Source organism: Sminthopsis crassicaudata, chromosome 6 (genome assembly GCF_048593235.1).
Source record: "Sminthopsis crassicaudata isolate SCR6 chromosome 6, ASM4859323v1, whole genome shotgun sequence".
NCBI classification, from domain to species: Eukaryota; Metazoa; Chordata; class Mammalia; order Dasyuromorphia; family Dasyuridae; genus Sminthopsis; species Sminthopsis crassicaudata.
This window is the reverse complement of record NC_133622.1, coordinates 249,448,049-249,463,990: the sequence shown is the minus strand read 5'-3', so window position 1 is coordinate 249,463,990 and position 15,942 is coordinate 249,448,049. Positions and strand designations below refer to the sequence as shown.

The window sequence follows — 15,942 nt, the reverse complement described above, 5'->3', positions numbered from 1 at the left end:
GGGAGCCAAATGCCCCGGCCAGGGTCAGAAAGGCCCCGCGACCCCTCAAGGGTGGCGGGAAGCCCACGAGGGAAAGACTCCCATCTGCCACCTGGGCTTTGGTCCAGTCTAGCTTCTAAATCTGACTGTCGAGTCACTCCCTACCTAGCCCTGCTCAGCCCCTGGGCGTGTTGTCATGGAAACAGCATCAACCATTTCCAGGGGGCCTCACAGAACCGGCCCCCCCTCCAGCTCGTGCGAGGCACTGGCCGTGAACTAGAGCTCGGGTGCCCTAGATGGGGGGCTCAGGGAGGGGGCCACTCGCTTACCTTCTGGAGGCTGGAGGAATTGAGCTGGGTCTTGTCAATGATCTTCACCGCCACCTGAAGGGAAGGGGACAAGGTGCTATGGCCGCAGGGGGGGCAGAGCCCAGAGGGGGGCCGGCCCCCCCCCGCCCCCCCCCGAGAGCGGGCCCGGACGGCCCCGGCCCCACGCTCCCTGCTCACCTCTTTGCCAGTCAGGACGTGCCGGGCCAGCTTCACTTTGGCAAAGTTGCCCTTGCCGATGGTCTTGAGGAGCCGGTAGTTGCCGATGTGCGGCTGCTCGTCAGCAGAGGTGGCCGAGTTGCGGCCACGGAGCATGTTGGCCTTACTGCTGGGCTTGGCGTCCAGGTGTCCGAGGGCCGGCTGCGGGGAGGAGGCAGGGTCCGGGTCAGAGCCCGTGCTCAGCCCCAGGAGAACCCAGGGGCCAAAGGCCCGGGCCCTCAGCGCCCCCAGGACCGGCCTCCCGGAGGGCCCTCGGCGCACCATCCCGCTCCCACTCCTCTCCCCGGCGGCACCGGTCCCTTCCCTCTGCCCAGGACCCTCCGATGGCTCCCTCCTACAATCCTACAGGAGGCCGAGCTTCCCCTTCGAGGTCCTGCCCCCCAGGCCCTGCCCCAGGAGCCTCAGGATGTGTGGAGAGCCCGCACACAGTAGGAGCTTCATTAAGCACTTGCGAAATGTCACTGAAGAGCCCGAACAGGTTAAGGCACTCCCACAAAGACCAGAAAGCCCTGGGTCCCACATCCCACACCAGTGGGCGGCTCTTTGGACACTGCTCCAGAATGAGCCCGAGGGATGGAGGGGGCCCAGGCCTGGGCAGGCTCCATCAGGCCCCCAGACAATGGAAGCCCCTCAGGACACAGGCAATTGATTCCTCCAGAGCTTGGATGACCTTGGAGGGCAGGGGTCATTTTCCCCGGCTTCCTACTTCAAATGGGGAGAAAGCTGCCCTGGACCAGTGTCCAGCCCCTGGGAGTGGAGGGGCTGAAGGCAGGAAGGCGGCCCCTCAACCGCTAGGCCAATTTTCTCATTAGAAAAAGGTGGGCTGGCCAGGCTGGGGGGGGGTCCCTGAGGCCCCTCAGATCTAAAATCTGGGATCCTCTGACTTCTATGAAGCCAAGGACTGGAAGGATCAGAAGCGGAAAGGGGCTCGAGCAGGTGGGATGGAGCCTTGCTCTGGGACGGTTAGGAAGTCCCCAAAGCGGATCTCAGCCCCTTTCTGGAAGCCAATCTGGGGCTCCCTTTGCATGATGGGTAACAGAGAACCGGGGCAGGTTAAGCGAGTTAGAGGGGTCGGGGCCCAGTGGGCTCTTTCGCATGCCGTCCCTGCAAAGACGGAGTCTGGAGGCCTCCGAAAACGGATGGGGCCTGGGGGCCGGGGGGCCTATCGTGGCACAGCTTTCAAGAAAACTCTTCTTGACTCAACTTGGACAAATTTAAGCAAGCAAGCGCCTGTTTAGGTAGAATATGAGTCACCATCCTGAGAGGCAGCCGGACGCCTCGTCCTGAGTTCAAATCCAGCCTCAGACACGCACTAGCTGTGGGGCCCTGGACAAGACTCTTTTTGCCTCAGTTTCCTCAACTGTAAAACGAGCTGGAGGAGGGAATGCAAAGCCCCCCAGTGTCTCTGTCACAGAGAGTTGGAAGCGACACAAGTGCCTGAGCCACAACAATCCTGAGCCACTTCTTTGCTTTCCCAGGGACACTCAGCCCACTCCTTGGAGCCAAGCTGAGACCAGCCCTCCCGGGGGCAAGAGGGCCATCTTTCTGGTTATCAACTTGTGAGCTGGCTTTCGATTGCCCCCCCCCCCCCCCATCTTGGGCACCTAACTGCTTAAACTAGCCTTGGAAGAAAATGTCGTGTTTTGCTAAATTCTCATTGGGAAATTTGATTGCACGGAAATGCTGTTGGGACTAGATGGCTCAGTGAGTAGGGTGCTGGGTCTGGAGTCCCCCAAAGCAGAGTCCAGCCTTAGACCCTTCCGAGCTGTGTGTGACCCTGGGCAAGTCACTTAGCCCTGTCTGGGTTAGCTTCTCATGTGTACGATAAGCCTGAGAGAGATGGCAATCCCCCCCCCCCCCTGCCATGAAGCTTCCTCCGGCCAATCAATCCCAGGCCTCCCCTTGTTCCAGAGGAGAGCTCAATTCTGTGTCCAAGGTGAGCGTTCGATAAATATTTATTCGATGAATGGATAGAAGCAAGAAAGGTTCCCTCCCCTGCAGGAAGAGCGCACCCGGACTTCCTAGTCCATGCATAAGCGGAGGCCGGACTGGCTCCTGCTGGCCCGGAGGACTCTGAAGTCTCCAGGTACCTCAGGGCCTCCTCCCCACAGGCCCAGCGCGTCAGGGCAGGGAAAGTGGGGAAGAACGCTTGGCCGGGGGCAAGTCCCTCCCGGGGCCCCAGGCAGCTCCAAGCACCTACAAGTCTCCCAGAGATAGCTGCAGGTCCGTCCTCCCCCTCACTTCACCTCCTCTCCCAGAGGAGGAATGAGAACAAAGTCCTGGGCTCACAGGAGCTGTGGAGAGGGAAGGGGCCGTCTCCGGGCCAACAAGACCGACTTGCGACGTCTCAGAGATAAGCGCTTCACCCTCCCTAACCATAGGAAAACCCCCCTAAACAACAACAGCCCCCCAGAAGGCGGGGAGGCCAGCCCCGGGGCCTCCTGGGAGGTCTGCTAGTCCAAGGGGGCCCGGCACACCAAGGGTGAGAGATCAGCGACATGTCCCAGAAGGAACCAGTGACCAGAGGCGCATGGGGGCATGGGGAGCGCGGCCCCCTCCTCTCCTGCGGCGCTCAGCCCTCTGAGGTGTGAAGGCCCCCACTGGCCCCCACTCTACTCCAGGCTTCCAGCCCTTGGTCCTTGAGGCCACAGGAAGCAGACCCTCCAGTCACCCTTGAATTAACCTTAATGGCGGCACTAGCCATCATGTCCCTGAGTTAGCCCCCGGGGAAGAGTGAGATCTGGGGGAGCCAAGCCCGGAGAGCCCCGGCTGCTGATCCCAAAGCCCCTCTTTCTGGGCGGCCTCCTTCCAAAGGGGTCTCTGGAGGGGGGAGGGCCCGAGTTTCCAAGGGTGTCCCCTTCTAAGGCTCACACCCTACCTCCCTCTAAGGAGGGAATAAGATTTCCTTCCACCCGGCTCTCCTGGCCAGGGATCCCACCCTTAGGTGCCGCCTGGAGTCCAGCTGGGAGAAGGAGAGAGAATGGACTCTGAGCCGGGCTCAGGCACTGGCAGGGACGCCTTGGGAAGTCACCAGCCCCTTGGGGGAGGAGGGAAGCTGGCAGGGCCCTCCCACCTGCCCAAGCTGCCCCCCGCTTTCCAGAAAAGAACCGGGGTTTTGTTTAACTGTTTGGGAGTGAGAGAGAGACCAAAAATGGTTCCTTCCAGCCACAGAGTCAGGGAGGGCTCGGCCGGGCCGGGAGTCTCCTCCGTGGGGTCCGGCCCGGCTCCGAAGCCGGTGGTCACCGAGAAGGGAGGCCGCGGGCTCACGTGACAGAGCAGCGGCCCAGAAGCTCGGGAGCAGGACTGAGCCGGAGAGGAAAGGAAGAAGGGACTCGGAGCCTGGGATCCCAAACCTCCTTCCAGGCAGGGTGCCAGGCTGGCCCGGAAGACAACTCCACCCTAGGAGGCCAGGCCCTGACTCAGGCGGGCAGCGCCCCTTCCTAATGGTGGAAGCTTCACCTGGGCACTATGGGAAGGGCTCGCCCGCGGTGTCACGGGGGGCCAGGAGGGGCAGAGGGACCGGCAGGAGGCTGGGGGGCTCCCCAGGCCAGAGAGGGGGCTGCGAGGGGGGAGGCGGCCTATCGCAAGGGGCTTGAATCCAGGAGACAAAGCCCAGCGGGGCGAGGGCGGGTCACCGACGGTTCCCCTCCCTCGGTGTTTCTAGATCAGCTCCCTGGCTGCCCCCCCACGGCTCTGACAGGAGGGGGTGAGGCCCCCAATCTGCCCTCCTCTCTTACCTCAACCGCTAAGGTCCCAGCGCGCTCCCCACCCAGAGGGTCCCCGGGCTCCGGCACCCGCTGAAAGCTCGGCTCTCCCGGGGCCGGGCGGGGAGGGGGCACCTACCCGAGCGGAGAGAGGGGCAGGCCCGCAGCTCGGCGACTTCCATCCAGCGGGGCCCGGGAGAACCTGTCAGGCGGCGAGGGCAAAGTCCAGAGCCCGGCCCGGCCCAGGGTGGGGGCCCGGGGCCGCTCGGCGGCTCCTTCCACCGCCTCCCCGGCAGAAAGTGATGAGGCAGCCAGGCTGAGCGGGGCCACTGAACCGGTGTCGCAACCGAAACCAGCGCTAGCCGGGAGCCGGGCTCAGGGGGAGGCCCCGGCCCAGGGAGGCTTTTCCCAGGAGCCCCAGCGGCCAGGAAGTGGAGTCCCAGGGAACTTCACAAGGAGCCAGGTGGGAGGAAAGGGGCGGGCAGGAGGGGAGAAGGGAGGGAGGGAGGGAGGGAGAGGAGGACTGAGAGCAACTTCCTGCTCCCTCCCCCTCCCCCCAGGAAGTGGGTGGCCCCACCCTCCTAAGGTGAGTCTCAGGGAGTGCAGATGGCGGAGCCGGCCAGGCCCATCAGCCAGTCCTTATCTCGGCAGGTGGGCCCAGCCCCCCCACCCGGCGCGCCCTGAAGGAGAAAGGGGGGCAGATCCCAGGCTCAATCTGAGTGTCAGCATCTCACAGATAAGGGGGGGGGAGGGGCCCTCAGCCCAGGCCCCCCCACCGGCGGCTGCACAAGTTCCCCTGTCTGTACAAGTGAGGCAGCTGGAAGAAATGCTCCCAGGAACCTTCTCCTAATCCCCAGGCCTTTCCTGTTTGGTCTGAGGAAGGCGCCCAAGGCTTTTGCCCTTCCCCCTCCCTCCCCCCTGCTGGGCCCAGAGCATTCTGGGAGTTGCACAGTGAAGAACGCAAGGGGGGGTCAGGCAGCCCCCCCAACCCCAACCGCGCCGGCTGAGAGAAAGGCAAGGGAACAGCCACAAGGAATGTGGGCAACAAGTGGAGGTTCGGGTCCTTAGCGCCAGCCTGCCGGGCCTCAGTGTCCCCAGGGAGCCCACCCCGGCCGTCACCACACTGGGAGCTCCGGCCCGACCTGACCCAGGCCCCGCGGGCGGTGCGGGGATGGGCAAAGCCCCCCAAGTTCGGGGCCTTCGTGAGGCTCCTCCTGGCTGCTGTGGGACGTGGACAACTCGCAGGTCCCGCTGCAGCCACAGAAGTCTGGACAAAAGCCAGGCGGGGACGGGGAGAGGGGAAGAAGTGACCCGGAGGATCGGGGCCGGCCAAGGCCAGCCGGGCCGTGCGTGGGGGGCCGAGGAGGCACCTCGAAGCTCGCCGGCCTGGGAGCAGGAGCCCCTGAAGCCGGTGTGAATGAGGCTCTGGCCCTGGGAGGGGCTGCCGGCTGGGGGGGGCCTTCACTTCCAGACACTCTGCTCTGCCTGGGGGGGGGGTCAAGCTCTTCTCAGCCAAAGCCTGGACGCCCGACCCTTGCTGGCAGAGGGAGACGGCTGAGGAGGCGGCGGGAGGAGAACAACGGGCAGATGGGAAACTTGGCGAGGCTGGCAGCGTACCTTGACCTCTCCTTCCCTGACTTGCTTCTTGAACTCTCTCCTCTTAGGCAAAAGGGGCACAATAGCAGCACGCGGAGCAAGGGGGTGCTGCCCAGCGCACGCTCGCAAGCACACTCAGAGGCAGCCCCTCGCTTGCTTTCCTGCACTAGTGGGATACTGTAACCATGACAACTGCCAAGTTCCTTCACATTAGAGCAGAGCCTGCCCGCTGGGGGAAGGGGGGTTGGCGTGCAGACTCGGGAAGCGAAGGTAACCCTGGGGCTGGCAAAGCGTCACCGTGGGACCTTGGCCAAGTCACCTGCCCCTCTTGGGTGCCTGATTTCTCACCTGAGGTCTCTTCCAGGTCTGGGCTGCGGCTCCTTGCCTGGTGTGTGAGCACAGAGCCCCTGCAGCCCTGAGAAGTCCCCTGGCCAGCCCTTGGGGGAGTCGGTGACCAGAGCAGCCTCTGGGACTCTGGGGGTGAACCTGGATTCTGCTCTCGCCCCCCCCCCGTGCTGGAAAGGAAGCCTACCCAGTTGTCCCCCCCAGCTCCCCCCGAAAGAGGCCGCTCTGAAGGAGCCGCTCGGGGATAAGGACCACGGCCACTGAGAAAACAGAAGTGACCCAAGGACTCTTTCATCCTCCACACTCCGGATAAAAGGCAGCCATTATTTCCCTCGGGTTAAAAGGACCAGACACTCCAGGCTCTAGTCGGGTGTAACTGCAGGCTCAGAGGCTCCTAAAGGACCTGCAGGTGATGTGGGCGCTGCCCGGGGGAGGAGCAGGAACCCTGCCAAGCTCGCCAAGCAGTGGACGCCCGGAGGGGCTGGGAAGCGAGGGGTCTGCCCTTCCCGCCCACGCTCTAGCCCCTCGACAGAACCTAGTCCAACCACGTCATTCAGAAACACAGGAGCACAGAGTGCGGCCCATGAAAGCCCGGGGACGTCACTGAGCCCTCGGCCCCGGGGACCCGGGGAAGACGCCGTCAAGCCACCCAGTCCCACCAGTTCCTGAAGAAGATCCTGACAGCCAGCAGAGAGCAAGCTTCTCGGGAGAAAGCCCGCTGCACTCCGGGGGGCTCTGGGAGGAAGCTGCCTCCCTCTCGTTACTCCTCATTCACAAGAAGCCCCCACCTCCCCTCATCTGCTGTCACCAGCCCCATCACCCCAGACACCTCCATGCGGCTAAGGCCCAGCCCTAACCACAATTCCCGCACCTCAAGCAGGAAAGCCCAGGCTCCCAGTTGCCTCCAGGGTCAAGTGCTCCCCTGGGCCTTGGACGCCTCCCTCATCCTTCCAGCTTCCTGACGGCTGTCCCATCTGCAGACGGCCCGCCATATGGCTCGGGCCCCAGGCGCCACCTCCGCCCTTTCCCCGACCCCCAGCTTTCCTCAGCTGCTCACCCCACCTCACCCGTACAGCGTGCTGGCAGAGTGCTTTATGTGGGGTCTCCCTGCTAGACTGAACTCGGGGGGGGGGGGGGCGCCTTGGAATCTGCCTCACTCAGTCAGCATCATTAAGCACCTCGTGTCCAGGCACTGACTCTGCTAGGAGCCGGGCTCCGAAGAAATGAAAACGACCACCTGCCCTTACAGGAACCCACGGGGCAACGAGGGGAACAAGACGGGCACAAGAGCAATACGAACCACCAGAGGGAAGGCACCGGAACAAACAAGAAGAGCAGAGTCTTCCTGGAGAAGGTGGGAGTTAGCTGGGACTTACGGGAGGTGGCGAGGAGAAGGGACAGTGCTCCAGGCAGTGGGACCCGCAGCCAGGAAACTGGGGTCATCGGACCGGAGAGGGTATTTTGGGGAGCGAGGCACGAAAGGTGGGAAGGCAGGAGGGTCTTGGAACCTCGAACAGAGGATTTTGCATTTGATGCCCAAGGCCACCGGAACCACTGGAGTCTGCCGAGTGGGAGCTGACCAGCTCGGACGTCCAACCTGAGAAAGGTCGCCGTGGCCAGAGCCGAAAGCTGACTGCAGTGAGTGGGGAGAGTCAGGGGGATGGAAGGACGGTGGTGTCTTTGACAGCGATAAGGAAGTCTGGAAGGGGAAAGATGAATGTTGAGTTTTGGGGATCTACGGGACATCTGGTTCCAGATGCCTGAAAGGCAAGACCGCGGGGTGAGCCTGGAGGTCGGTGGGGACGGCGAGGCGGCGGGCCACGGTCACTGCCTGTGGGACAGCCTGGGGTCAGCTACGGCCCGAGTGGAGAGCTGATGGAGGGGACGGAGGAGAGGTCATGGGCCTGGAATTCCACACGTTGACAAAGAGAAGAACAAGAGCAAGGGGGAGCGCCAAAGGCTGCAGACAGGTCAAGAAGGGCGTGAGTTGGGAAGAGGTCACCGGACCCAACAACGAAGAGGTCCAGGATGACCCCGGACTTGAGAGCGGAGTGTGCAACGAACACAGACGGCGCTTCATACATGCCTGTGGATTCAGCCCAATGGTGGAGCACAGCACGCCAGGCCCTTTTCTCCCTGACTATCCTGCTTCAATGGCACAGGCCCTTCACCTCTGGAGCATCCCCTCCAGATGCTCTACGGGATCGATGCCTTTCCTCAAATGGAGCACCCGGACGCACAGCGGTAGAGCCAGGAGAGAAGGGGGTAGACACAGCACCCACAAAGCCCACACACGTATGCACCCCCTCATCTGGTTGGGGCTCTACCTCATCTTACAAATGAGGAGACCACACAGCCAGCCATGCAGTGACCCGCCCAGGTCCCCAAGTGTCAGAGGCCAGATCTGGCCCAACACCCCAAGCCCCAAGCTCCAGCACCACGGCTCCCCTACAGGATGAAACAGGGAAGGACCGGTTTGATGAGGGCACAGAAGCCTGACAACAAGGGAAGATGGGGCCAAAAGAGCAATACTGCAATCAATCGATCAGCATTTGGTAGGAGTCTTCTGTGTGCTGGGCTCCATGCAAAGCCCCGGGCCAAGGAGTGAGCCCAGAAGACAGTGTCCCTGAGGGGCTTCTGGTCTTTGATGCTGGAAGCCAGAGGGAGCCCCTGGAGCCCAGCGCATGCAGGAGGTCTCCTGGCTCTCCTACGCCCTGCTCTGACCACAGCTGGAGCACGATCCGAAGGAGGCTGCCGGCTAGGGAAGGGCCTTGAGATAACCTCACAGGAGAACAGCAGAAGGACCTGGGGACTTTCAGCCCAGACAAAATGTGTAGATGTCTGAAGGATGTCATCGGGAAAGGGGCCAAGGGCAGAAGTGGGAGCTCTGGGGAGGAACTGCAGACAGGCAAAGTTGAGTCTGACATCAGAAAGCAGCTTAGAACAAAGATCCCCAGCCTAGCAGGCTGCTACGGAAGGCCCTCCCTGGAGATCTTCAATCCCCCCCATGGGGGCACCCGCTTCCAGCTCTCCCAGACTCCAGGCCAGGCTCTCCCTCTCGGCAGGAGCCTCCTTCACTCAGCAATGCTGCCTGGAAGGCAGCTGGTCCTGACCAAGATCTCCTCAGGACCCAGGACAGCACCCCAAGAAGCGGCCATCTGAGAGCTGGGGGGCCCTTGAAGACTTCCAAGCATCTGAGAGAACTTCCCATCGGTTCCACAGATGGTCAGCGGGAGCCACCAAGAGGTGACCACTGGATATAAGCAGCAGTTGTTGCTACACAAACACCGATGGCCATTATTCAGGCTCATGGGATCAAAAGTGACAAAGTACCAGGAGCGGCCGCCCGGCGCAGAGGCCCGGTGGGATGGGCTAACTCTCGGGGGCCCGGGTCGCTGCTCTTTGCAGGCCCCACAAACTGATTTTACTCCATCGTTTCGGTGGGTGCCACACGGCTGCCTCACTTGTAGCTAGGAGTGGTTTGGACCCGATTGTAAAGCTAAAATTTGTCCTGGTTAATTTACCCTTAAAATTTATCCATCATGCCCCAAGGAAGCGGGCTACACCCAGCCACCACTAGCAAAACATGACTGGTCCCGAATTTGACTGCAACACGTTAAAGACTGACTGGAGCCACCTTCACAGTGGGCTTTCTTGCTTATGGTTCTAGATTGTTTTCACAAGGGAATGCTGGGGAATCCTGCAGAGGCCCTAACAAAGGAAAGGCCCCTCACGCCTTTCCCAAGTCTTACCCTGTCTTGGCTCCTTCGTGCCCTTTTCCTATCTATCCTCCCGAGGATCCTTTAAAGTCTTCTTCCAAAGCCAAATCAGCAGAGGACAAAAACAATGTGTAGTCACTAAAATTGAACGGAGTTCATGTTTCATGATCCCTGTAACTAAACATCTGGCTCTATCTATAATCTATATATACACGTTCTGGGAGAGAAGCTGGGGGGTGGGGGAGGAGAGATGAGAAGGAAAACACCACCTTTTAAATAAGAAAGGAAAAGGACAATGTCGGACCCATCGCACAGCAGCACCATATAAGCCTTATTTTCTTTATTCAGAGAGGAAAGGGAGTAGTGGGAGCCTTGGGGTCCCCCAGGCTGAGGGCCCGGAGCGCCCATGATGCATGGAAGGACAGGAGCAGGATTCTAGCAGCAGGAGCGGCAGCCCGTGGATGCTGAGAGTCCTAAGCTGATGCTCAGGGAGAGACCGGGAAGCTGTTACTTCAGGGGGGCAGTTATTGGGGTGCTATGTGGAAAAAAGGGAACTAAGATGTGCTTCCTGGCTGTTCCTGGGATCCCCAGTTGAGCTCATGGTGAGCATGTGGAGGACTGGAAGGCACTGGCCAGGTGGGGCTCCGGGGGCCCCCTCTTGTCACTAAGCTCTAGCTTCTCCTCATGTCACCTGTTGTCTCTGACAACATCAGGCCCTTCTGGTCCATGAGAGCATCTCCCAGCAGCCCGCATTCCCCCATTACGGCGCACAGCAACTCTGGCCTTGCTGATAGGGAAAAGACAATAGCTTATCGAAGAAATGAGAAATGGAACAGATATTTCTTATCCTTCCACACACTAAGAATCTCCTTGCCATTTCTTGTGGGTGTTAACGCTCTGATCACAAGACCTCGTCCCCACCAAGCTGCCCCAAATCCCCTTCACCCCAAGGCCCACAGGGGCTCTCCCTCAGCCCCCCCCCACCTCACAGCCCCTCCACCTGCCTCCCACCCAGCTGGATAAGCCAGCGCACCCCTGCTCTGCCCTTCCCCCAGCGAAGAGCCTTTTCTTACCCAAAGGCAGAGGAACTAAAAACAGCAGCTGGGGAGCTCAGTTGACTCACCCAGCATAATCATCTCCTCCCAGAATCTCCAGTCTCCTCCTGGGGTTTTTGCCAACACAAAGTAAAAAAGAAACACAGGCTTTAAAAAAAAAAATCTCTCAGCATTTCTGAAACAGCCTTTCCACCTGGGTGCAGATTTAACCCTCTGGCTGAACCTTCCCCAACAGCCTTCGGTGTGTTGGCTGAGAGCAGCCAAGGGATGAGACTAAAAGGACACCAGCATTACTGGGCTCTACTCCTGGCTTCTTCCAGTGCTCTGGAGTAAGACAGTGCCCCTGTGCCTTCCGTCTGTCACAGGGTAAGAACCATCTCTAATGCTTCTTCCTTCTCTGGGGTCTCTAATAAGGAAGGAGAAAAAAAAAAGGCAAATACTCAGCTCTTCAGAGAAGGAGAAGATCAGCACAAGGGAGTCTGCTTTTCCTAAAAGATGTTAATTGGGGCAGCTAGGTAACACAGTGGATAGCGCACTAGCCCCGAAGTCAGGAGGACCTGAGTTCAAATCTGCCTTCAGACACTTAACACTTCCTGGCTGTGTGACCCTGGGCAAGTCACTTAAGCCCAACTGCCTTGGGGGAGGGGGGAAAGATGCTAATTAAAGTTACTAATGGCAGGGTTGTTCCCCAAGCCCACCCACACATTCTTATAACTACTCAATTTAAGTAACAACTAAAATTTCAACTGACTGCTGTCCCAAGAGGCAAAATCCCATAGTGCACCTTACACGGCCAGGTCGGGGTTTTTGTCTTCTCCATACAACAAATAGGTCCCGAAAGCCAGGAAAGAGCACACATGTTTCGGGGTGAGACTGGTGGAAACCCAGGACCCTGCAGTTTACCATCATGAAGAGCTATTGCCTACAATTCCCGAAGCTTTGCTCTACAATGCAACCAATAAAAATGGAAATGCTTGTTGGTGGAGTTGTGAAAGAATCCAGCCATTCTGGAGAGCAATCTGGAACTATGCCCAAAAAGTTATCAAACTGTGCATCCCCTTTGACCAGCCGTACTACTACTGGGCTTATATCCCAAGGAAATACTAAAGAAGGGAAAGGGACCTGTAGGTGCCAAAATGTTTGTGGCAGCCCTTTTCATAGTGGCTAGAAACTGGAAGATGAATGGATGTCCATCAGTTGGAGAATGGTTGGGTAAATTATGGTATATGAATGTTATGGAATATTATTGCTCTGTAAGAAATGACCAACAGGAGGAATACAGAGAGGCTTGGAGAGACTTACATCAACTGATGCTGAGTGAAATGAGCAGAACCAGAAGATCATTATACACTTCAACAATGATACTGTACAAGGATGTATGCTGATGGAAGTGGAGATCTTCCACATAGAGAAGAGCTAATCCAATTCCAATTGATTAATGATGGACAGAATCAGCTACACCCAGAAAAGGAACACTGGGAAGTGAATGTAAATTGTTAGCATTACTGTCTATCTACCCAGGTTTCTTATACCTTCGGAATCTAATACTTAGTGCAACAAGAAAATGGGATTTACACACATATATTGTATCTAGGTTATACTGTAACACATGTAAAATGTATGGGATTGCCTGTCATCGGGGGGAGGGAGTAAAGGAGGGGGAGGGGAAAATTTGGAAAAATGAATACAAGGGATAATGTTATAAAAAAATTACTCATGCATATATACTGTCAAAAAAATTTATAATTATACAATTAATTAAAAAATGGAAATGCTGAAATAAGCTTTGGGAATCAAATCCTGAAGCATTCCAAAGCATCCCCAAAAAGAGTCTGGCCCAACCATCCACACTGAATGATCAAGTGGATGAAGAATGTCTATTGCCAAGATGATGACTTGCATCTAAATGGAAAACCTAGCAAGAAGTTAACTTATACAACAGCTTTCATAAAGTAGCAGATCATGCAACAAACCTGAAAAATCAAAGGCATTTTTATATAGAAATAACAAAATCCAGAAAAGAAAAACAGAATGAGAAACACATTCAAAATTATTACAGAATGTATAAAGTACCAACAACTACTTATCAAAGCAAACTCAATGTCTCTATAGACAAAATTCAAAAAACTCTATAAAGAACAACTTAAAAATCAGAAGAATAGTCAATGCTCATGACTGGGCTGTGCCAACATAATAAATTTACTACTTCATGGTTGTACCAAACTACCAATGACAACCTTTCCAAAATTAAAAATACAAAAGGAAAAAAAAAATCTGGAGAAAAAAAGAATAGTACTTCCAAACTTCAAACTATATTTTAAAATAGTAGTTATCAAAACTATTTGCTATTAGTTTAAAACAATACAAAAACAATTCAGTAGAACAAATATAAAGAAAAGCACGAAGGCATTTTACACTACCAACAACCCTGCCTCTCCAAGAAAAATTTACTTAGGAAAAAACTCCCCATTTGACAAAAATTGCAGGGGAAAATGGAAAGCAGTCTTTAGAATAACATCTTATACTATAAACCTTTTTTTTTTTTTTATTCATTTTTCCAAATTATCCCCTCCCTCCCTCCACTCCCTCCCCCCCGATGACTTATACTATAAATCTTAAACTTAAAAAATAGATAAGTGATCAGAATACTGAAGAGCATACATAAAAATATTAGAAAAGATGTATTTCAAGTTATGGCTGCGGAAGAAAATTATTTTTAAAAAATTTTTATAATTTAAAAAAAAAATGTACATTCTACTAAGTTTTCCCCAGTACATTCTGAGAGCCATCTCTCATAATAATATTTTTTAAAGAGAAAAAAAAAAAAACAAATAAAAAGAAAAGAAAAAAAACCAGCATAACTGATCAATAAAATGAAAAAAAAAAATACAGGAATTTGCACAATATGTTAGCCCTGAGGCATTCTTTCATTTATTTTCATTCACATCCTGCTGATTAAGAAATCATTCTATCACACTCATTTTTGATTTGCGGTATGTCGTCATTCTTTCTGTTGCCATTGTTTAGGTTATTGTGTATATTGTTTTCTTGGTTCTGATTTAACTCTGTCCATTCTTTTCTGTATTCATCACTTGCATCATTTCTTTAAGCACACAAATAGGCCGTTACATTCATGGGCCACAAGTTATTTAGCCATTCTCCAAATCGATGAGCATCTACTATTTCTAAACCTTTGCTAACACAAAAAGTGGCTTCCTTGGGGTACAAACTCAGTAAATGAAGTCTCAAGGTCAAAAAGTAGGGGCATATTGTTCAATTTCCATAATTCCAAATTGCTTTCCAAAATGACCGTATCATGTCACAACCCCTCCGACATTTACTTGGGTCATTTTTTCAGTCATTTTGCCAATTTGCAGGTGTGAGGTGAAACCACAGGATGGCTTTGATTTCTGTTTTTCCTTATTATTAGTGATTGATAGTATTCTTTCAAGTGGTTGTGAATACTTTGCAAATGTTCTTTTAAGAACTCTTTGTAGCAAAGGGGTGAATTGTTAATCCAAGAAATAGAAGAAATTGCAAAAAAAAAAAAAAAAAAGAAAGAAAAGAAAAAAAATCCACCTGAAAATGTTCAGCAATACAAGATTTAGAAGTTTCTGCATGAAACAAAATTCATGCTGCTAGAAAACGAAAGGAACGGTCAAGGAAAAATCTGTGGATCAACTATTAGGTTTGGGGCCACATTTAATATTTAATGGTTTAAAACTCCACTAAGACTTTGGGACATCCGCTATTTCTGAAGGGTCTGATGTGCTAAATCATAAGTAACTCATGACATGAATAATAGCTACCATTTGTCTAGATGGAGAGGTGTGTGAAAGGGGGGAGGGTGCGTAGGGCACCAGGTCAGGAGTCACAAGACCTGAGTTTGAGTCTGTCTCAGGCACTTACTCCATGGGATCCTGGGCAAGTCACCTTGTTTGTCTGGGTTATAAAATAAAATGGAGCAAGAAATGGCAACTCCAGTATCTCTGCCAAGAAAACCCTCAAAAGTGGGGTCACCCAAGAGTGAGGCACAGCTGAAAATAATGAAATGTAAGGTTTGCAAACATTATCAATCCGATCCTTATGACAACCCTGGGTGTCAGATGCTATTGCTATTCCCATCGGACAGCTGAGGAAACTGAGGCAGACAGAGGTTGAGGGGCCAGCCCGGAAGCCGTGAGGAGCCGGGTTTGACTTTCAGTCATCTTCGCTCCAAACCCAGGACTCTGTGGCCCCATACAGAAGAGAGAGCTCCCATGAGCTAAAGCCAAGGAGATAAAGTGAAATCAAGGCATCAATCACACACAAAGGGAAGGAACAGAGCGGGGCCCTCAGGAAGGGGTGGGGGTGGGGGGCACCGCAGGGATGGACATTGCATATAAGAGGGGCAGCTACTTGTTCTTTCTTATTTTCTGGGAGGAAGAGAAATGAGGGGTCTTAGGGGAATTGTAGGGAGTGGAAAACCGAAAAACCGAGAGAAAATGTTTAATCCCACACAGAAAAAGAAGGCTCTAGAACGAGTCTATCTGGGCTAGGTGGTCCCGGTGAGGAGCATGCTCGGCTTCCAAACCCATTTCCAGGGGATGAGACCCAGGATCAGCGAGCTGCCCGCCCTTCCAAAGGCTCGGGGGGATCCCTCCATCACAGGATGCCCCTCACGCCCGTAACTCTCGTCTGGCACACAGGAAGCACTTGCATGCTTGTTGAGACCTGAGGCCCAGGGCTCTCTAAGCCTCTGCTACGAGAGCACCAAGCCCGGCGAAGCTCTGCCAGATTGGACAAACTTGGATGGTAAAAGCCGGTGGGCCTGCCGTCCAAGGCCCCTCCTCCAAGCTGGGCCAGGGTGTCCCCACAACAAGAAAAGCTCCGATTCACCAGGTGCTGACACCATTTGGCGCCTGCCTGGTACCGGCTCATCTGGCTCCCGGCAGCCACAAGAACTGCCTCGCTACTCATGGAGCCGCATCCAACTCAAACATTCGCAGTCTAAGTGTAC

The 15,942-nt window shown here is 55.0% G+C and overlaps 1 protein-coding gene across 1 annotated transcript in view; it reads right to left on the bottom strand.

The window, feature by feature from the left end:
* MARK2 (microtubule affinity regulating kinase 2) overlaps window positions 1-15,942 on the bottom strand; it is a 50,225-nt gene that overhangs the window by 10,706 nt on the left and 23,577 nt on the right. Inside the window, 2 exon segments of the mRNA XM_074273346.1 lie at window positions 309-362; window positions 486-665. Of these exon segments, the coding sequence (XP_074129447.1) occupies window positions 309-362; window positions 486-665 (234 nt within the window).